The sequence below is a fragment of the Diabrotica undecimpunctata genome, chromosome 10 (assembly GCF_040954645.1).
Source record: "Diabrotica undecimpunctata isolate CICGRU chromosome 10, icDiaUnde3, whole genome shotgun sequence".
In the NCBI taxonomy this organism is placed as follows: domain Eukaryota; kingdom Metazoa; phylum Arthropoda; class Insecta; order Coleoptera; family Chrysomelidae; genus Diabrotica; species Diabrotica undecimpunctata.
Window position 1 is genome coordinate 42,562,273 of NC_092812.1, and position 22,391 is coordinate 42,584,663.

Sequence of the window (22,391 nt, forward strand, 5' to 3'; positions counted from 1 at the left end):
GAAGTAGAGGTTCGGGCAGAAACAACAGAACCCATTGAAATAACAACAAGAATCAGACAGGGATTCCACATAAATAAAAAAATATATTATCCAGATGACGCAGACCTGATAGCGAACAATTAAGACTACTTACAGAGAATTCTAAACCATTTCAACATGAAGGCTAAGGAATTCAATATATATATATATATATATATATATATATATATATATATATATATATATATATATATATATATATATATATATATAAATAGAAACTTTTCTATTTCCTGTGTTTTTCGGTCTGTTGTAAATAAAACAACTTAATTATTGCTTAAACGTTTCGGCAAATTTGCCATTTTCAATAAGCACTTTATTTTATAAACATTAAATTATAGAATTACATTTCTTGTTTACACTTTTTAAAAGTTTAACATGCATTAAAAAATTGGTATCTGACATTGACAGATGACATCTGGCAGGGATCTTAAAATAGGAGTGGTTCGGGGTCGTAATTAAATATGTGCATTTAAAAACAACTCAATTTATTATATTATGATACATATTGGAAAGATCTTTGACATCAAAGATCACAAAGATAAGTTACCCGAGATAAGTCACCAATATAGAATAGAGAAGGCTAGGAGTGCATTCAACAACATGGCCAAACTGTTTAAAAGTCACAACCTTAATCTGGAAATAAAAGTAAGGCTCCTACGATGTTATATCTTCTCGATATTATACTACAGAGTTGAATCCTAGACACTCACTGAAGCGATGGAGAAAAAACTTAAAGCCTTCGAGATGTGGATATACAGAAGAATCCTAGGAAAGAAAGAAACATACGTGATGTATACGATTAAAAGGAGAAAGTTAGAATATCTCGGACACATAATGAGAAACGGCACTAAATACAGATGACTGAAAATAATCCTTCAAGGCAAAGTATTCGGAAAGCGAGGAATTGGGAGAAGAAGAATATCATGATTAAAAAACCTGAGGAAATGGTTCTCCACAACAACAACTACTCTATTTAAAGTATCAGTTAATAAAATAATTATAGCCAGAATGATCGCCAATATTCGAAACGAATAAGCACCAAAAGAAGAAAAAGAAGTCACCAATCGGAAGCAGAAGGATAGGTTGGTTCAGCTTGAAAGAGATGAAAAGACAATATTCCAATAGAAAAAGAGGCAATGCTGAAGAAAAACAGTTATTGTGTCAAAGTAGAAGAAAATTTTGCGCTGTACTCTCTTAATCATACAAAAAGTGACAACTACAAGTTTTCAATCTTGTTCTGTTTTTTATAATAATTTTTATCTGCATCTAGTAATTTCTTTATCATTCTGTTAATTATAGTAACATTCTGTTAATTTTAAGGTGAAAATTTGGGCTGCTTCGGTGGAAGTAAAAAGAAAAAAGACAGTCAGTCCTCAGACACAAAGGAAAACAATTTTTCCGCGGGAGCCCCAGGCAGTATGTCTAGCGCGAGCGCTAGAGGAGATCCAGTTAGAGGGATGGAGCTTCTCTGGCAACCAGAAGTAGTGCAATCTTATTTAGCTTTATTGCAAAGTTGTTCAAATCCAGAAACTCTGGAGGCGGCAGCTGGAGCCCTTCAAAATTTGGCAGCTTGTTACTGGCAACCTAGTATAGAGATTCGAGCGGCAGTACGCAAGGAGAAAGGTCTCCCAATATTGGTGGAGCTCCTGCGTATGGAGGTGGATAGGGTGGTATGTGCAGTGGCTACAGCACTTAGGAACCTTGCCATTGATCAACGCAACAAAGAGCTCATAGGAAAGTACGCCATGAGAGATCTTGTCCAAAAACTTCCGTCGGGAAACACACAGCACGATCAGGGCACCTCTGACGACACCATAGCTGCTGTCTTAGCCACCTTAAACGAAGTTATTAAAAAGAACGCTGAATTCTCCAGATCTCTACTAGAGGCAGGTGGTGTAGAAAGACTGATGACTATTACAAGGCAACGACAGAAATATACTCCGAGGGTACTAAAATTCGCTGGACAAGTCCTGTTCACGATGTGGCAACACCAAGATTTGCGGGACGTTTACAAAAAGCACGGCTGGAAAGAACAAGATTTTGTTACAAAAACAGTGGCTGCACGCAACGCTGGACCTAATTCACCGAACAATGCCAACAGTACTTTAAACCGCCCGATGGCTTCACAAAGTGGAACAAGATATGAGGATAGAACAATGAAACGCACCACTGCGGGAAACAGGGGCGCTGGCGTCTTCCAAAGGGTAAGTTTTATTTTTAATAGGCTGATTATAGTATCAAGTCTTATTCACAGCTTTCTTTTTGCTTCGAACTTATTGATGTACAAAAGATATAAAGTTCAAGTCAAACCTTTCCTTCAGTGCGTCATTAATTTTGACGTCATATAGGATTTTAAGAATGTCGCGAATCTTTGCATGACATTTTAGTTAAATCTGAAAGTTGCCAGAATCGTAATCAGCTAAATATGAAAAGGTTATTGCTTCTAAAACTTTTATTACAATTTGAAATAAAAACAAATCGATAGTTTTGATTGTGTTTATAAAAAGTTCTGTTCTTTGATTTATACAGTTGTATAGATTGGAAGTCTCTGGAATTAAGGAGGGATTGTGCAACAGCGATATATAAGTATTACACAATTGGACAGATGCTCAGGTATTTTAAATAAAATAAATTTTAATGTTCCATCATATAACAATCGCATATTAAAAGAAAATACGTGGAAAACGTTTTAAATCATATACAACTATACAACATCCATAGTAGTAATACTTTAAGATATTTCCTCAATATCTTTCCTGCATTTACAATCCGACTCAGAATCTGATTACGGGGTATATGTGGCTGTCATGAATTATTTTTTCTGTCTTCCAGTATTCATTTATATTTTCTGCATGCCCTACATATTTCTTCCATTTTTCTGGTCTTACCTTAAATTTAACCACAATTATCCAATTATTATTTAAGAATTACCTGTTGTAATGATTCTTTTCAAATACTTAATACAGTACTTTCCTTTACACTACCTGCAGAAGTTATTTTAGCATCATAATATCTTTTAGGATCAGACCAAACATTTTTATGATCAGACCAAAACAAATATAACGTCATTTATTAAATGTTTTATGTCTTAATACATACTTGAAAACTTTATCTGGTAAATGTTTCTTTACAATCTCCATTAATTCAAGTTTCATCATTGTTGTTGAAAAATCTATATGCCTCTCTTCTAACCATTCTATTAAAGAGTGTGGTCCAACTTTTGCAATGTTTTATATCCACATGTGACTGTTCTATTAAATATTTTCTGTTTGAAAAATTTCAATTTAACCATCTGAATTGGAAATCTTTTAAAACCTTATCCAGTCAAGTGGTAGAAATGTTAATTTATTTATCTTTCAGTTATTTATATATATATATATATATATATATATATATATATATATATATATATATAAATATATATATATATATATATATATATATATATATTATATATATATATATATATATATATATATATATATATATATATCTTTCAGTTTTTCTTGGAGGGTATGAAAGGTAACATGCTGGCCTAAAATTAAAAAATTAACAAGAAAAGATGTAAAGACACTAGTGATATTTCAGTAGTGTTATGATGGCAAAACATATTGTCTGCTTTTTTTTCAGAGTAAAACAATTACATCTGTATATCTAGTGAATTCACAATATCAGAAAATTAATCTCAAGGAACAATTATTTCTAGCATGCAATAAGCTGTCATTAATAGAATTTTCCACAGCAAATGTTCCTGAAAGGCATTCATTGTATTGTTACCAAAAATATAATCTTCTATGAATTGAACTAACTACTTTTCTTTAAAATCAAATGAATATTTTAATACAAACCTTCACTAAACATTCTACATGCACGAGTTCTGATGATATCTTCATATTTATGGTTAATATAGGTTAGCACATACTGAATTACTTATTGCCGCAGAATAGCTAAAAATCTGTTTGAATACCTTCATTTGATAATCGTCGTACCGTTTGTAACGATACTCCTAACACCCCGGCGACGCGATAAAATATAGAATATTTACAATAGTATTATTATTTTTAAAATAATTTAAAAGTTACTTCAAGAATGTCAGAAACTGGAAATAAAGTTGTTCTTGCCTCCTTTTCTAATTGAAAATAATCTAGTAATATTAATATTAGTTTTTTTTTCAGTATATCTTGGCATATTTAAAATATTTTAATGAAAAAAAAAATATATATATAAAATAAAATTTTCACCATACAATGTCAGAAAATACTAACTTGTATGACAATTATCACTTTACCTGTTGACATTGTGAAAGTACTATCACGATCAAGTACTTTTTCGTCAAATTATCTTTATTCGGATCATTGATTGGTTATCGATAAATTATGACGCACTGAAAGAAGAGTTTGGTATGAACTATATCTCTATTTTCTGATTATGCGTATTAGTCCACAATTTTACTGCTACCTAGCAAAATAATCTCTGCCAACCGTTAAATTAATTTTAATTAAATTTATAATGCAATGTTGTCTAATATGTTAATATTTTTTAGAATGACGACATCCCCACAGCGGACATGCCGTATCCAGACAACCCAGCCGTCATGGGTCGATCGTACCCCCCCGGTCCAGGTCCAAACCCGCCACCAGTCAGTCATTAGGAAGGCAGGCGAAGTGCACACCCCTACACATCCGTGTCAATTGATTGCGTTTGGTGAAGGAGTTGCTCAAATTAGCAATACGTCGTCGAGTCTGCTGAAACGGCTGTTAAATAAACTCAAATTATTCTCGATGATCTAAATCTCTGGTAACCCTCGTGTAATTTCTCCATATTTATATTTGAGAAGGAAATATTAAACATAGTCACTTCCTCACTCGCATTTGCCTATTATTTATCTATGGTTAGCGATGCAAATCATCGAAAACATATTATAGGAACAGGCCTACAAACTACTTCCAATTGTTTAGCATTAAACCATTCAAATTCATATTTTCTTCGTCATTCGCTGCGGTCTTTTAGAAAAAACAATAAAAAATTTCATCAATTCAAAAATGTGTTTTACCAGGAACGTTTTTTTATTCTTATATAAATAGTGCAAACATCCAAAGACATATAGAACATCTGATATGACCCCTTTCATAATTAAGTATTCACTAATTCAATATTGCTTTTAAAACTTTCGTCTCTTCAAAAGAGCCAATTTCAAAAATATGTTATCCCTATTAAAGAATGCTATATGAATAAATAAATATTGCAACTGTTTGGTGTCCAATAGATCTTCTAGGTGTACCAGTAAAAGCTTCTAACTGAAAAAAGAAAGGATAAACGCTAAAAAATACAGAAATATGTCGAAATTTACCACAACAAATATTCATCCAGTATTTTTCATGATATAATGTAATTGGATTATTCAAACCGTTCCCGTATACTATTACAACAAATAAAATCGTAACGTTGTCAAACGCCATTATTCAGTCAACATTTATCATATGCACAATTATCACAATGGTGACACTAAATGTTTTATCTAAAGAATTCCTTTACCCCTTGATGATGTGAGAATTGAGGATAACTAAATTTTTCGGCTGAAAATGACATTTTTCTGGACTCATATATGTAATTATATAATCTACTTGTCATATAAACCTTTAACTTCGATTTGCTATGTTAACGTAGTGGTATATGGGTTGCTATAAGTGTAATTAATTGTATAGGACCTATTTTTTCTGTTTGGCATATTATGTGTATAATAGATCTGGTTAATCAGGAAATGATCTGCAGTGTGCGATTTTGAGTTAAGTATTGATTTAATTGTGATAAAGTGACTAATAGGATTATTTCCAACTCTATGATATTTGGAAAATACCGTCATCACTTTATAATATTCTATATCGTTTTCTTCTCTTGCTTTTGAACCTCTCAATTATTTTCCTTAAATTGTAAACATTCTTCTTATCAGTTGTGTGTCTTACATTCACTGTAGATCTGAGCTTATTCACCGGATATGGTTCTTGTGTGATCTGAGTAAGACAGAAAAGAGTTCAAATCCTTTATAGATTTTATTCAGATTAGACACAAGTGATCCCATATTACGAATAAGCCATTTATCAGTCTGATATCCAGCCCAAATGAGGTGTTGCTCTAGCGAACATTCGGTGTTGCTAAGATGCACACGTTAAAATCTTGAGAAGCGGAACAGTCAGACGGAAGAATTTGGAAACTATATCGCCATGTTTGAAAATAAAGCTGAAATAACTCCATCCTAATTTAGCTTTCATTCCCTCGGTATGAAGAGGGAAATAGTTAACGCGGTAGATCTCAGCGTGAGCATTGTTCGCGATGATAGTACCTCATAATACGAGTATAAAAAACAATTATGTCACCTGAAAGATCAAAACGTGATTAGAATAAGTCAGTTGATACCATTGATTGATCAGTTATTAGTAATGTAATAATGATTGTTTTCAACAGTAATGTGAATAGTAATTAGATTAATTAGATCAGTGGCCAATTAATGGGTCAAATTAACCTTTTTAATGCCTCTTGATTTTTTAGATGTCATAATTGCTCTTATTATGGTCAGAGTATGAAGTCTTGCATCGCAGAGCTATTGCTGTGTGAAATACCAACTTCCTTGGACCACATTTCTAGTCTTTTTATATAATATGTTTTCTATGGTACAATTAAGCAATTTTGAGATACGTGGTAATACTGTTAAACGAAAGTAGGACATGGTTCTATTTGAATAATATCACTTACATAGCATTGTCGTAGAAAGTTTTTTTTGAAAACTATCTTTTCTAGATGCAGTGAAGATTTTATTGTTTATCACCTGAGTATTAGTTGTTCATTATATTATTTTTAATATTATTGAATTATATATACACTTTTATTATACTTCGTTTCTTTTTTGTGTCCTTCTTTTACCATACTCTACTTTTATTGGTGTGACTAGAGAGAATTCTAAATATAAATGAGGATTTTCTTCTAACCAGTTAGAGCTGACAATTTTTTCACGTGAACTGTGCTGAGTTGATGAGAATTGTGAAAATAAAACAACTTCATCACAATACATATTTATTTAAACTCAAAACCATATTCAGATCAAAACGCTAGAGACATTAAGTACCAACAATTTCAGACTTTTATCAGTCAATAGAAAAACAAAAACCTAACGACTAGATAAACTTTTAAGGAACAAAAATATCAGGCAAAACGGATACGTATTAACTGCGAGATTTGCGAAAACACAGAGGTTATTGCAAATGTATATTTAGTTCAGTCAGGCATAGAAACTGTGGAGAAATAAAATAAATAGTGAAAAGTTTCTCACAAAATCATGTTAAGTAATAAACATGACAAAAAAAACTTCAATTGACGTTTCATTGCATTTACAATAATCCCGCGGTTCCTTGATATTATTGTTAAATGAATCACAGTAAATGTACGTATATAATTAAGTACCGAATGACTAGAAGAAACAAGAGAATATTATGTAAATACATCCTTAATATTTTGGAACTGTCTAATGGCGAGATCCACTGGTAACTGGAATTTGATCCCGGACAATGTGTCTAAACTTCTTAAACTGTCTTGGAACCCTAAAACAAATATCAATTAGATCAAATCTTATATTATCTAAATTAAAAACGCTGCAGAACATTTTCATTACGCTTGATCGAATCATTTCAATATGTTTGTTTGCCTTCTAATTCATTATTAAGGAAACATTAGTAAAGAAAACTGAGCAATTAATAGAAATGTTACATAAACTTTTAAACAAGATATGGACTGACGAAGAATTACCAAATAGACCAATCAAGTAAGTAAAAAATGAGCATTTTTTCGTCACAACTGTATAGACGGGTTTAACATTTGAAATGTGTAGTATGAGATATTACAAAAAGACATTATTTTACTCATAACATACAAAAAAAGAAAAAAAAAGACACAAAATGAAATCGGTTGAACAGTTTTTGCGAAATTTAATTTGTTTATAAGATTTTTAGACGTATACTATATATATATATATATATATATATATATATATATATATATATATATATATATATATATATATATATATATATATATAAGGTTCTTGAACTCCTAAGTGGAGCATATAGCTTCAGTGAAAACGCGCCATCGGGTTCTATTTTGCGCTAAGGCCTTCACCTCATTCCAAGACTTTCCTTGGCCTCTTATCTCGTCCATGATGGATCTTCTCCAAGTTTGCACTGGGCGACCTCTTTTTCTTTTCCCTTGGGGATTCCACTCTAGGGCAGTCTTTGCGATACTGCAACTATTTTTTCGGAGTGTGTGACCGATCCAACCCCACTTTCTGGACTTAATTTCATTTTGTACCCTCTTTTGTTCGGTCAGGTGTAGCAGATCGTCGTTTCTGATGGTGTTAGGCCCAGAATATACGAACAATTCGTCGTAGACATTTGTTAACAAAGACCTGCAGTTTGTCTGTGAGGGTGTTTGTCACTTTCCAGGTTTCACATCCGTAGAGTAGAACAGACATGACATTTGATCGGAATATTCGGATCTTTGTCCTTGTAGTATACTCGCCAGATCTCCAAACAGGGTTGAGCGTGCTGAAAGCTTGTTGAGCTTTTCGTATCCTCATACGAATATCGTCTTCTGTACCTCCGTTTTCTGTTATGACACTTCCAAGATACGTAAAGTTTTCCACATTTTCAATCTGCATATTGTCGATAGTAAATAGCGTGTTGTTCCTTGCATTTATTCTCATGGACTTGGTTTTACTAATATTGATTTTCAAACCTATTTTATTGGCTTCAGTGGAAAGTGTTTCCAATTGGTAAGCCAGATCTTGGAACCTTTGACCTAATAGACAGATATCGTCCGCGTATTCTAGATCGCTTAGGCGTGTGGTTAACGTCCATTGTATCCCTCTTGTGTCGGAGTCTAGTTTGGAGAGAACATAGTCTATAGCTATGTTAAAAAGAAACGGAGAAAGCACGCATCACTGTCTAACTCCAGTAAGTACGTTGAATTCGTCACTGTTGATCCCATTGTGTGTCACGCTGCATTTCGCATCAGTATATAGTGACTTTATAATAGAAATTATTTTTTACCGTCTTGCCTATTATAGACGTATACTATAACCTATGGAAAGTTTTAAAAAATTGCATTTATGTACACAAAATGGCTTATTAATCAATAGCACTTTTTAAGCTTATAAACATTTACAGTCACCTTTTTATTGTTATTTTTTACTAAACTAACTAATTTATAAACAATTTTTCCATACTCTGAGTAAATTTGAACAAATCAGTTTTTTAGCATTCAAAAATATATTTTTAGAACAAAAAATCGTATATTTATATTATATTATGAGAAATTATAACAGTTGCGGAACTCTACGCGGCCCGAAATTAACAATTAAAAAACAATGGGTTTCTAGAAAGTTATTATTAAGTCTAAGTTAAGCGATATCGAGTCTTGAAAGTGGCCATTTTCGCGCTTTTTAAAACCTTAAATTGTTTATAACTCTATGACTATGTATTAAAGAGAAAGTCACAATTATAGTAACAAGAGAAACAACAATAGGTCGCACAATTGCAGAATAGTAATAGTGTAGGAAATTACTAATAGGATAAGTAAAATGAGACTTCCAGTAGAAATATTTTTATTTTAGGATGTGTGAAACAAGTATGGAAATTGCCAACAAATCACCTTTTTAAATGGTAATAATAATATCCTTAAACTAAATAAATACGTTAGATAGAACTATATAAAGTTTAAATGTATCACCAGCAACACTATAATTTGTCATAGACAGTATTTTATGATAGTTGAGGACCAAAACTTTCAATTTCTTCTGTATTATTTGATAATATAGGTACTCACATATTTTATGCACTAAGCACCAGTAGCGCACCTAGAATTTTCCTGTAGGAGAGGTTTTGTTTTTTTATGCCACCTCCATTTTGAGTCCTTAAAATTTGTGAGTAAGTTTCGGAATAGTGCCTGACGGGAGAGGTTAACCCCCAAAAGTCTCCTGGGTACGCCACTGCTAACCACTGAAGTTAATTGGGTTAGTTATTTAATAAAATTAAAGCTTGAAACCTGCTTTTATTTTAGAAGCTTTGAAGAAGTATTAGCAGGACATGAAAAAATTTTATAGGGGAGATAGATTCGAATGTAAAAAACTGAAAGAGATGAAAAATTTAATTTTTTTATTTATTATTGTTCATTTATTAAAATTATTTAATTTTAATAAATTTCAATTTAATTAATTTTTTTATTTATTATTGTTCATTTATTAAAATTATCTAAATTTAATAAATTTAAATAAGTTTAATAATTAAACAAACTATTGTACAAAATACAATTTTCTACAAGTAATTTTTGTAGGAGAATGAACGTGCATTGTGAGACCATATGATTCGAATATATTGACCAAGGACAGAATCAAACAAATAACCTAAAAAACTTGGTGCAGACAAAAAACCATCATTTTCTCTGTATTTTTGTTATAAAAGGACTATTTCAAGTACGATTGTGCAAAAATATGAAATAATAATATTTTTCCTAGTCAGTGTGCCCTTACTACCCGGATATCCGAATACTAAAAAACTGATTTGTTCAAATTTATAATCAGTATGGAAAAATGTTTATAAATAACATTTATTTAATATTATATATATATATATATATATATATATATATATATATATATATATATATATATATATATATATATATATATATACGACTAAGAAAAGATTTGTACATTCCCTAGTTATTAGCTGCTTTGTTTTGGATAATTTTGAAATGAAAATACGATAAATGTTATTAGTTTAACGTTGTACCCAGTTTAAAAAAGAAATAGCAAATTTGGTCCAGTATAACCCGAGATATATTTTTTTTTTCGAGCCCTTTATTTTGAAACTGTGATTTTTTGAAGAAAGCGACTGGCAATTCAGTCGGTTACCCTCACTCCTGTTACTCCAGTGGAAACGCAAAGTATTCTTTGTTTCCAACAATCCTGTCTAAATAATTTTTAATAATTTTGTTTGCTAAAAGTTTTGTTAAAAACTTTGACTTTTCTTGTAAAAGAATGGTTAATTTCAGCCCTTAATGTTGTTAATTAACGTAACAGTGATTTAAAAAAAAGGGGCTATCTTGGTTCCGAAGGGTTCTAGAACATTTTTTTTTGCTTTAAAGGTTGTGTTTTTTAACTAGCTATCCAAATATGTTTTAGCCATTTAATTTGAACTGAATTATTGTAAATGTTTATCAGCTTAAAACTGTGCTCATTTTTCAAAAAATCTTCTAAACAAATTAAATTTCGCAAAAGCTATTCTACCGATCTGGCCCATCTTTTGCACACAATTCTAACACGATAAGACCCTCAAGTTCAGATACATTTCAACAAATTTTAATAAATAATAAAAAAGTTATTAACAATATTCAGAAACAGCGATTTTGTTGTTCATTTTGCAATAACTCTTTTGTTTATCGTCTCATTTTGCGTACCTCTTTTTTTCTGAAACTGTTGTCTGTTGGCGTGAAATCTCAAGTTATGAGCAAAATATTGAGTAACGTTTTGATTGTTTATTTTAAAATATTTCCACTAAAAAATTAATGAATCCCTAGGTATTTGTAATATCTCATAATACACATTTCAACTGTCAAACCCGTCTATATACAGTTGTGTCGAGTAAAAAACTAACTTAATTGGCCTAAAAGTAGTGGAAAGGGGGATTGATAATAAAAATACCCAAAAAAGGAGACCTGAGTAGATGTAATAATTGGTGTCCAATAACACTATTAAGCATCGCATCCAAAGTGTTGACCAAAATCATGTTGGAAAGATTGAAGCCGGAACTAGATAAAAAAACAGAAAATCATAAACTTTATTAAACTCTTCTCTGAAGGATTCAAAGCCAAACTGGAACACTCAGGTACAGTAACAGAAGAAAGAGCTATAGAAAGTGGAGTCAAACAGGGTTATGTACTATCCCCTACCCTATTCCTCATTATGATAGATTTGGTAATCAGAAAAGTAACTGACATCCCACAGACATCAGATGTGGAATCTATTCAAACAGCTAGAACACCTGCCTACTAACTGAGCACCGAATTAATATGTAAACAAAAATTGACAAGTTGGCACAGTATTCAGACACGATTGGACTCTGAATAAACACAGAGAAAACTCAACTCTTAAAAAAGAATAACCACCCAATAATAAAATAATGATGAGCGTTACGAAATTAGAAGAGGTGGAGAAGTTCACATATTTAGGATTCAGTTATGGAAAGGAACAGGGGATGTAAAAAGGACATACAGACGAGAATAATAAAGGCTCGATATGCATTCAACGCTTTAAACAAAATTTGGCAAACAAGCGAAATAACACAAACAACAAAAATTAAAATCTAAAAATAAAAAAAAAGAAACATGAAAACAGGACGAAACCACAACTAAAAAATTGAAAACTTTTGAGAACAATACTTAAAAAAAAATTCTGAAAATCTTACTGGCCCAACAGAATAACTAATACAAGACTATGGGAAAGAACAAAGCAAACTAGCGTATCTACTACAGTGAAAAAAAAAATGGAAATGAATTGACCATACTTTGAGAAAAGATGAAAGCAACATAACGAGAAAAGCACTTAAATAGTAAAAGAAAGAGGAAGGCCAGATAACAGCTATAAAAGAGAGAACACGAAAATATTGGACTAAGATGGGGTGAAATCAAAAACAGTAAGAAATAAGTTTCGGTCAAGAAACAATTAAGCGCCCAATACTTCACACGGGGGAAGAGAGAGTAAAGCAAACGCATGGACAATGGTAACTAGTCACAGAGATTTGTAATTGCTGAAAAAACAAGATTTTGGACTAGCTTGCACAACACTAGTGGTAAGAATTCAAAATTTAAGGGTAAATATACATATATATACATATATATATATATATATATATATATATATATATATATATATATATATATATATATATGTAGTCAATTCAATGTAGTATGTGTAATGTAAAATCGATCTCAAGAACTTTATAATAATAAAAAGATTGAAGTATTTATGGGCGTTTCTCTGCTATTGGAAATTTTTCTATGCAAAACTGTCCCTAAGCAAATTTTATTGAATGTTAAGAATGTGTGTTAATAAAATGAAGGGCAATAGTAATTAAATATATATCTATAAAAATCCACACATTTTCCTCTTGGTTTTTGAGTTCCAAATCCAAAACCGAAGAACAAAAGGCCTAATTATTGACTTAAAAGCCTTCAGTCAAAGAATGTACTATTTGCGATTAAAGGGAAATTCTTTAATTCTATTTAGATCAATGCACATGCCCCAACTGATGATAAACCAGAGGAAATAAAAAACAGTTCGAAGACCTAGAGCAAGCCTACAGGAGATTTCCCAGAAATGACATTAAGGTTGTATTAGGTGACATGAATGCAAGAATAGGACGGGAGCGAGTTTTCATGCTCACGATAGGAAAGCATAGGATACACAACATCAGTAGCGATAATGGATTACGACTGATAAACTTAGCAGCAGCACTCAACATGACAGTCGCTAGCACCTATTTTGAACACAAGAACATACACAAGGTAACCTGGACCTCTTCTGATGGAAGAACAACGAGTCAGATTGATAACATCTTAATAAATTGAAGGCATGGAACAGACGTAATAAGCTGCAGAAGTTATAGAGGCCCAAACATAGACTCAGATCATTGCCTAGTGATCTCAACATTGAGGGCTAGAATTTCAAACACTTATAAAGAAAATAAAATGGATACAAAAAAATTGAATGTGCAAAAGCTGAGACATGCGTCAATTGCAGAACGATACTCGGAAAACATCACCAACAGGCTAAGGAATCAAAATGTAAATGAAGAAGGCCAGACAGATGTAGACTCCTACTGGACCAGAATAAAGGAAGACATTGAAGCAGCAGCGAAAGATGAAATAGGAAGAGAAATTTGTGCCCGTAAAAATCATTGGCTTGACGATGAATGCAAGAATGCAACAAAAGGAAAAAATGAAGCCTACAGAAAGATGCTTACCCGAAGAAACTAGAACAACTGTAGAGAATTACCAGACAAAGAGAAGAGAAGAAAAGGGGACACACAAAAGAAAAAAAAAGGAAACCACCTAAATACGGAACTTAAATATATAGCAAACCTTAACAGAGAGAAAGAATTCAGAGCATTCTATAAGAAAGTTAACATCAACAGAAAGGAATTCAAGGCATCCACGAGATAATGCAGAAGTCAGAAGGGCGACCTATTAACAACAAGGAAAGATGTATTGAGTAGATGGGTGGAATACTTTAACCAGGTACTTAATATGGAGTAAGAAGAAGAAAACCTGGAACACGAAAGAGATGAGATAAAGGGAACAGACGAGAGGGAAGAGGAATCACTAACGATTCTTGAAGTTAAAGATGCAGTTAAAAAACTAGACAGAAACAAATCACCTGGAATAGATAATCTCCCAGCTGAACTATATTAAGAAGGTGGCCGTGATACCATTATAGCATTACAGCAGCTAATAAAAGAAATATGGACACAGAAATCCCTCCGCAATGATTGGAATATTGGAATACTTTGCACCATACACAGAAAAGGAGATATCTTTAAATGCTCTAATCACATAGGAATTACGCTTCTAAATACAGCGTATAAAATATTTTCCACAGTACTATGTCACTGTATGGCACCATATACAGAACGGATAGTAGGAAAATACCAGGATTGTTTCAGAGGTGGTAAATCTACAATTCATCAGATTGCAACTCTGAAACAAATTTTGGAAAAAACACTGGAATATGGCATTGATACTCATCACATATTTATAGACTACAAAGCAGCCTATGACTCTGAGAATAGAAGAGAAATGTTCAAAGCAATGAAAGAGCTAGGAACACCAAATCAGTTGGTAAATTTAACAAAACTAACTCTTGAAAAAGTTGAATGTAGAGTACGAATTCAGGGGGAACTATCTGAACCTTTTAAAACAAATAAAGGGCTGTACCAGGAAGACCCTCTCTCGTGTATACTGTTTAATCTAGCCCTAGAAAAAGTAATATGTATGTCACAAATCACAACCACTGGTTCAATATATAATAAATCAGTGCAAATCTTAGCCTATGCTGATGATATCAATATTGTTGGGAGAACGGAAAACGTTGTACGAGAGACGTATGTAGCATTAAAAGAATCAACTACAAAAATGGTTTTAATAATAAACACCAACAAAACAAAGTATATGAAAATAAGCACGCAACCACAAATCCTACAACCACTCGTTATACAAAACGACGGAAATCTGTTGTACGGCCAACAGATGCTATTTTAATATTATATTTATCGTAAAACATATTAAGATAGGACTTCTGAGGTGGATAGGACATGTAATGCGGATGGAACAAAATGACCCAGCTAGAAAAACGCTCCTTGATAGACCCATTGGTCAGAGAAGAAGAGGAAGACCCAGAACAAGGTTCCTTGGTAACATCGATGAAGACATGAGAAATATGGGAATATGTGCTTGGCGGAGAAAGGCTATGGATAGGGACGACTGAAGAGAAATTCTTGAGGGGGTCAGGACCCATATAGGGTAGCCAGAATGATGATGATGATGACAATTTTATCCAAACCTGTGACAGAGGACTATTCTAGCCATCCAACGGAATGTTTTTTATGGAAAAAGCAAAAAACACTACTTCTGCTTAATGATCACAACCGGTATTTTAGGTTGACATAATACTTTGAAGAATTATTTTTTTTTGAAGTAACTAAAGTAATTATTATTAATTATATGATGCCTTACAAAAAAATCAGTGTTAACATAGAATTTCAGGAAAAAGCTTTAAATTAACTTATTTTTCAAAAACCGGTATAGATATAGGAAAATAATATTATCCCTTTTAGACATAAATCTGAATCAGGGAAATTTTGAAATATTTGGTCAAAACTGAGATCAGAAAGTGGAGCTAAGTGTGCAACCGCTACATTGTTTAGTGCTACTACTCCATTGGCTGGTGAACTCCGGGTCTCAGCCGTTAATGAAAACAGTCCCTTGGTTACCTCTTTTTTACTATTTTAAGAGTTTTAATAACGATTTTTTTTTAATAATTAATTTTCTTGTATGTAGCCACAGTTGTTTTTTTAATCTGATGTTTAAATAATTTTATTTTATTATTAATGTAAAAATAAGTCCAGTTCCTTGTGCTATCTATCAAATGGCACAATGGCAGGGACTGTTATGTTTTACATGAATACTTAATAAAACAAAATTATTTAAACATATCAAATTAAAGAAACAACTGTGGCTACATACTAAATAATCAATTATTTTAATTAAATTGTCGTTATTAAAACTCTTAAAATAGTAAAAAAAGTTTAACATGGGGCTGTTTTCTCTAACGGCTGAGACGTAAGATTCACCAGAAGAAGCAGTGGTAGCACCAAGCAAAATAGCCGTTGCCCGCTTAGTTCACTACAGAACAAATTTCACACCGATTGCGTTCCGTTTTACGATATAAATGTCCCGCACCAAAACAAAATTTGACTCAGCGTGGTTTTCAAATTTTAACAGGGGACTGTTTAAATAATTTGAGGACAGCATTTGCGCATAGATATTTTGATTAAAATTTTATTTTAAAAATATAATGGTGATGTCTAAAGATGCTTACCAGTTTTTTATGATTTGGATATTTTTTCTTCAGTGATTAATGACAAAAACTAAATACTTATAACATTTGTAATTCTGGAAAAAAGACATACCAGTGGACTGCGTTTTGAGGTGTTTGAGGTCCATTAATTTAAATATTTTATTATAAAATTACTAAATCAGCTGTGACGTGCCAAGAATACCTAATAATGTGTCGTTATTGATACAAACTTATAACAGAAAATAAAACTTATCACAGAAAATAATGACTACACTGCAGAAATCAAAGTCAGAATCGAAAAAGCACTAATTTTATGAAAATGAAAAAGGTCCTATGTGGCAAAGATTTAACATTAGCTCTTAAAGTACGCCTAACAAAATGTTACGTATACAGTGTACTATACTATGGAGTGGAATCATGGACGTTAAATCTAGACACAATGAGACGACTTAACGCCTTTGAAATGTGGACCTATAGAAGAATTATGAGGGTTTCCTGGGTAGATAGAGTTACGAACAATGAAGTACTGAGAAGAACAGGTAAAGAGAAGGAAGTTGAACTAACAATTAAAGAAAGAAAGCTACAGTATCTCGGACATGTAATGCGGGGCGAGAAGTATGGCATCCTGCGACTCATAATGCAAGGGAAGATGGATGGCAGAAGAAGCATCGGAAGAAGACGAATTTCATGGCTCAAGAACCTGAGAGAATGGTTTGGATGCAGCTCAAAACAACTTTTTAGAGCTACTGCCTCAAAAATTAAAATAGCTATGATGATTGCCAACATCCGTAGCGGAGATGGTACCTGAAGAAGAAGATTGATACAAAAAACTTAAAAATATTAAATATTTATTACATAAAATTAGCTTGGCACAGGGATTTAGTGGAGAATTACCTATATAACAATATGAGTTAAGATCTATGTTATGAAAGAGACTAGTTTGAGTGAAAGTATTAATCTATAAAAATAAATTATTTTTAATACATATTTACTTTAGGTGACAAAGTTTATTGAACTAGTTAGAGAAGAAAATAAATTGCAAAAATGAACGAAGTCTCAGAAAAACGGAGAAAAAATTCATACATATGTTCTCAAAATCTAAATTTTTAATTATACATTGTACCTAGAATAAAAAGTAACAAAAAATCCTTACCTGTTTTTGCTAGGTAGCTCCATGGTTGATAGTAAGTTTTGATAAGGTGATTACAAGTAAATATCAAGGTCAACCAAGGGACGAGCTTGTTAGCACTAAAAAAAGTATTTTTTTTATTTATGTATAACTATAAATATCTTTTTTTTATTTAATTTAACTTCTATGATTTTTACATCTACACAGACTAAATATGTAAATATTAACAAGAAAATAATGGAAGAATTTGAGCAAAACATTATGTCTAAACATGACTAAGAACCCATATTATGGTTACTCTAGTCATTTGGGCTATTCACCTCCCAATATTGTCGGACTGAACCGATTCACTTCAAATTTGGTGAGTTGACGGGAAAGTGTTCAAATAACAAAATTTATATAACGCCGATTTGTGCTTCCGCTCCAGAGGTGGTTGCCACCCCTTCTCGGGGGGTGGAAATTATTTCTTCTCGAGGGTTAAATTCTAAGCAACTTTTGTTCTATAGAGTTTTTTCAGAAAGACAATACTGTTTGAGCTGACAACGGATAAAAATGGCGACTTTTCATTAAAAAAAAAATCACATTTTTTAACAGTTTTTCACAAATAACTCAAAAAATATGCCTTATATTATATTATATGAAGCTTATAAAAAAAGAATGAGATTCATTTTTTACAACATATTCCCATTACAATACAAAGGAGATATGATCAGTGAAAGGAAACATTTTTTTTGCGAATATTTGGATCAATGTATTAAACGTTAAATTGTAAGACAAGAGTTGATTTTTTGGGGTAATGATACAAAAGTTTTTTATAGGCCATGAAACGACCCTTAAAATGAGCACTACAAAAAGTCATTTGCAGACAAACTGAGTAAGTTACAGCTTGTAAAAGATGGTCATTTTGAATATTTTAAGGAAAAAAGAGCAATATAATAATATAATATCCACCAGAACCAAAATTAATTGTGTTCCTTCTACATTACATTGTGTTTTAGTGTTCTTCATTAGATCCAGGAGTTTGACTGGTTTAAAATGTATTATTTTTGAAAAAATTTATATTAAATTCTATCATCCATTTTGAAAATTTCTAAAAAGTTGTTTTCTTCAAAATAACTTAAAAACTATAATATATATGTAAAAAATGATAAGAGTACAAAAATGTAGTTCTTTTTTTAAATAAATATTCTTTTTTTAACTTCTGTACCGTACAAAACAATGAAGATATCACCAATTAAAATCTCTGTCTTGGCGTGAACCACCCCTGTTTTGAGTGCTTTAAACCTTAATTTTAGAAAATTGAAGGATCATTTGGCTTTCTAATGAACCTGGCCTTGTACCCCTTGAAATTACCTTTCAAATGGCTATGTATTCATGTATCAAAGCTTGAAAATTAACTGACTTATTGAAGAAAACCCAATGCAATAACCATTAACTACATAAGCACAGAAATATCCAGAATCTGATATAGATCATCACCTCTCAGAACTTAGCTCAACATATGGCTATTTGTCACACATATAGAAATAAATTGAAAATGATTTCCACATTGGAAAGTTAAATGTTAAAACAAATGTAAAATGTAATTCTCATTACAATCAACTGTGGTTTAATTTCATAAAAACAATACTTAACCACTAATAGAAATTATCAAACAAAACCTTCTGGACAGCTTTACGATCTGACCAGGCCCTTACTTCTATAATTTAAAATGTAATCGGGACAAAATATTAAAAAATATGACAATTTTCACCTTCTCTGTGAGTTGCGAGAGTTTAGAATCTACTGTAGAATGTTTAACTTATATTATGGAGAGACAAATCAAATAAAAAAATTAATTAGAATAGAATTTTATTAAAACTTCCATGTCTTATGAAAACTTCTACTACCATCCTTGAAGGCACATACAAATGTGAGAATAATTAAGAAAATCAAGAATAACAAACATATGGATGTGGATAAATAAACTATTGCTTACACCATATAACCAAACACTTCCAAAATAAAATATATCACTTATACTTTTGGGTTTAAAAGAAATAGAACTAAACTTGTTTACTTACTTAAGAGCGGCACAGACAAAGGCTTTAAAATGAGAATCATTGCTCCTTTTATATGGCGTGTGTGTTGAAATAATGCTACCAATACAACACAGCATATTCTGCTTATTCGATGAGGGTGAAGCTCCAGCAATATCCAAATTAAAACTTTGTGACAGCTTCCTTGCAGGTGTAGAGTTATATTTTTCACCATTCTTCATCCTATAATACTCTAGAATGATCTCCCAGGCATGGATTTGATTACTACTTAAAGAATTCCTTCTAGGAAAGCAACCAATCAAAGGAACTAGGCTGGTGCTTTGAGGAGTATAAGCTCCATGTTGCATCAAGTCTCTTATACAAGTGGCTAAATACTTTCTTACAGCAGTGGTCAATTGGACATTACATAATACACTAAGAGATTCAGAATCACTGCTGTAGTCACCTTCTTGCTCTTTTCTGAACTCACTGTGCTCAGCAAGTTCTTTTACCCGTACAATAGCCATTTCCAGTCTTGCTCTCAGATCTCTGAAACAAATAGGTTTCATTATTTAAATACATTACTGTTTCTTTTTTAGCTTAAATAACTGAGTAATTTTAAATTAAAACATACCCCCAATGATTAATTTTCATGGAATGTTTCATATCATTCTTGGTAAATGGTTGTGACTTACAGCCTAGCTGTAAAACAGCAAACATCTGCAATAGAGTGGCAGTTCTTTGGATTAAATTAATGGTACTCTCCCCTCTGTGAGGTTCTTTATAGGTTTTAAATGAAGAATGGCAGGCGCATTTGGAATGCTTTGTATCAGTCTGTAAGTAGCTTATAAATCTTTCTAGATCAGCTATCTGAGTTTTTAGCTGTGATACCAGATGTTCCTTCACTTTCAATGGGCTTACCAGTTGATCAAAAGCCATGTTAATCTGTTTACTAACATCAGCTTGGGACATCTACAACAATACAATTATTTAAAAATAAAAACAGTGGCACATTATAGTTAAAAGATAATTTATTTGTTTAATAATTCCTAAAAAAACTACACTAATACTGGTAATAATCCATAAAAGAAGTAAAATGATGATTTAGTATTGTTGCATAAATCTGTTACCACTAATACCAAGTTATCATAATACCAATACTACAAAAACATGTACAGTGATCTCAAAATCAATTATTGAAGAAAACTGACAAATTTGGCCTCATGAAAAAACACCAAAAGATGCAAAAATGCACATAATGACCAAAACGATCAACTAACAGTATAGAATCAAGACTAGAAAACAAAGTCAATCAAAAACTATATTCATTCCTGTGAGCATAAGATGCAAGAAAACTTATGAGAAAATGGTCAAGAGATTAATTGAAAGATTTTCAGCTTAACGCAACTTGATAATTCCAATAAGAATAGAATATGTTATTTGGATTACTAGTAAAGAAAGGATTATAAAAATGTGAAAAAGCAATGTGATAAACATACCTGATAAAAATGCTGATCATCAATCTCTAAATTCATCCGAGTCTTTAGTTCATTTAAAATTATTTTTTGCCTTTCAAGGACCATATCCTGAGGGATTCCAGCCTCACCGTTTTCAAATGCATACTGTTCTAATTCCCTTAACTGGGATTTAAGTTTATCAATCAGTTCTTTTTGTTGGCTTCGCCTTAAACGTACAGCGTCAGCTAAGCTGGCTTCATCGATGTGTTCTTGAACGTGGCCAACATCAGGAATACCACGGAAGGCAAATTCTTCAAGAGATTTCAGCAATTCCTCTTTATCTTCTGAAGGGGCATTAACAACTTGACGTAAACGAAACTGAACCTGGGCAAAATGGGTCGTTAGAGCAAAGAGGGATGAATTAAGTAGCTCCTGTTCTTCTTCCAACGTCCGAATTTTTTCCAAAACCTCCCTAAAAAGCAAAAAAGAATTATTCCATTGAATGGAATACATTAAAATTTGCATATGCTCCAGAATTTAACTTACTGATCATTAAGGCCACAATCATCGTCAAACTTCTTTAAATCACTGTCGATTTCTTCATCATTTGGGGCTCCTAGAGGATCCCATCTTTTTCCTCTTGGCTGTTCTTCAAATGAAAAATCCGATGGTCCTCCGTCCATAGCCCAATAGTTTGCCCTACTTGTGGTTTGAATTCACTATACTGATAACATGTTTTCGTGAATTGTTAATAAACTGACAAACTAGAATTAATTTATATTTGATAATTTATTTTCTGTCAACTTGATTGTTAAATTGTCATCAAAACTAAACGTTGCGAATTATCGATATTGCGATTACTATTTCACTTAATTAAATCGATAGTCGGACGACGGGTGTAATTAGTTTTTAACGATGAAGATTATAATATAATCTATTATTATATATTATTTTGTAGTTTTGTACGCCTTTGAATAAACTCTACTTTGAAATTATTTTTTGTCGATGTTAATAATATTTTAAAAGAATCGCTATCAATCGACAATTAGTATCGCGAATATCAATGT

The 22,391-nt window shown here is 32.0% G+C and overlaps 2 protein-coding genes across 8 annotated transcripts in view; one reads left to right on the forward strand and one right to left on the reverse strand.

Moving 5' to 3' along the window:
- p120ctn (adherens junction protein p120) overlaps window positions 1–6,930 on the forward strand; it is a 63,851-nt gene extending 56,921 nt beyond the window's left edge. For all 7 annotated transcript variants that reach the window (XM_072545890.1, XM_072545891.1, XM_072545893.1 and 4 more), the window contains 2 exons: window positions 1,363–2,246; window positions 4,586–6,930. In XM_072545890.1, coding sequence (XP_072401991.1) covers window positions 1,363–2,246; window positions 4,586–4,693 — 992 coding nt within the window. In that variant the 3' untranslated portion in view covers window positions 4,694–6,930. The remainder of the gene's footprint in view (window positions 1–1,362; window positions 2,247–4,585) is intronic.
- Window positions 6,931–7,097: 167 nt separating this feature from the next.
- Window positions 7,098–22,156, reverse strand: LOC140451925 (RUN domain-containing protein 1-like). The gene is made up of 6 exons (XM_072545898.1): window positions 21,871–22,156; window positions 21,367–21,796; window positions 20,502–20,839; window positions 19,913–20,416; window positions 17,874–17,968; window positions 7,098–7,634 (listed from the first exon to the last, which is right to left on the reverse strand). The coding sequence occupies exons 1-6, from the start codon at window positions 22,005–22,007 to the stop codon at window positions 7,525–7,527; spliced, it is 1,614 nt and encodes a 537-aa protein (XP_072401999.1). The 5' UTR covers window positions 22,008–22,156; the 3' UTR covers window positions 7,098–7,524.
- Between the last annotated feature and the right edge of the window lie 235 nt (window positions 22,157–22,391).

Coding starts and splice junctions, on each gene's coding strand:
- LOC140451925 (XM_072545898.1), bottom strand. CDS start 22,007: ATGGACGGAGGACCATCGGATTTTTCATTTGAAGAACAGCCAAGAGGA. Junction 20,840..21,366: donor ATGATCAGCATTTTTATCAG/GTATGTTTATCA, acceptor GTATTGTTGTAG/ATGTCCCAAGCTGATGTTAG. Junction 7,635..17,873: donor GAGCTACCTAGCAAAAACAG/GTAAGGATTTTT, acceptor TATTTGTTTTAG/GGTTCCAAGACAGTTTAAGA.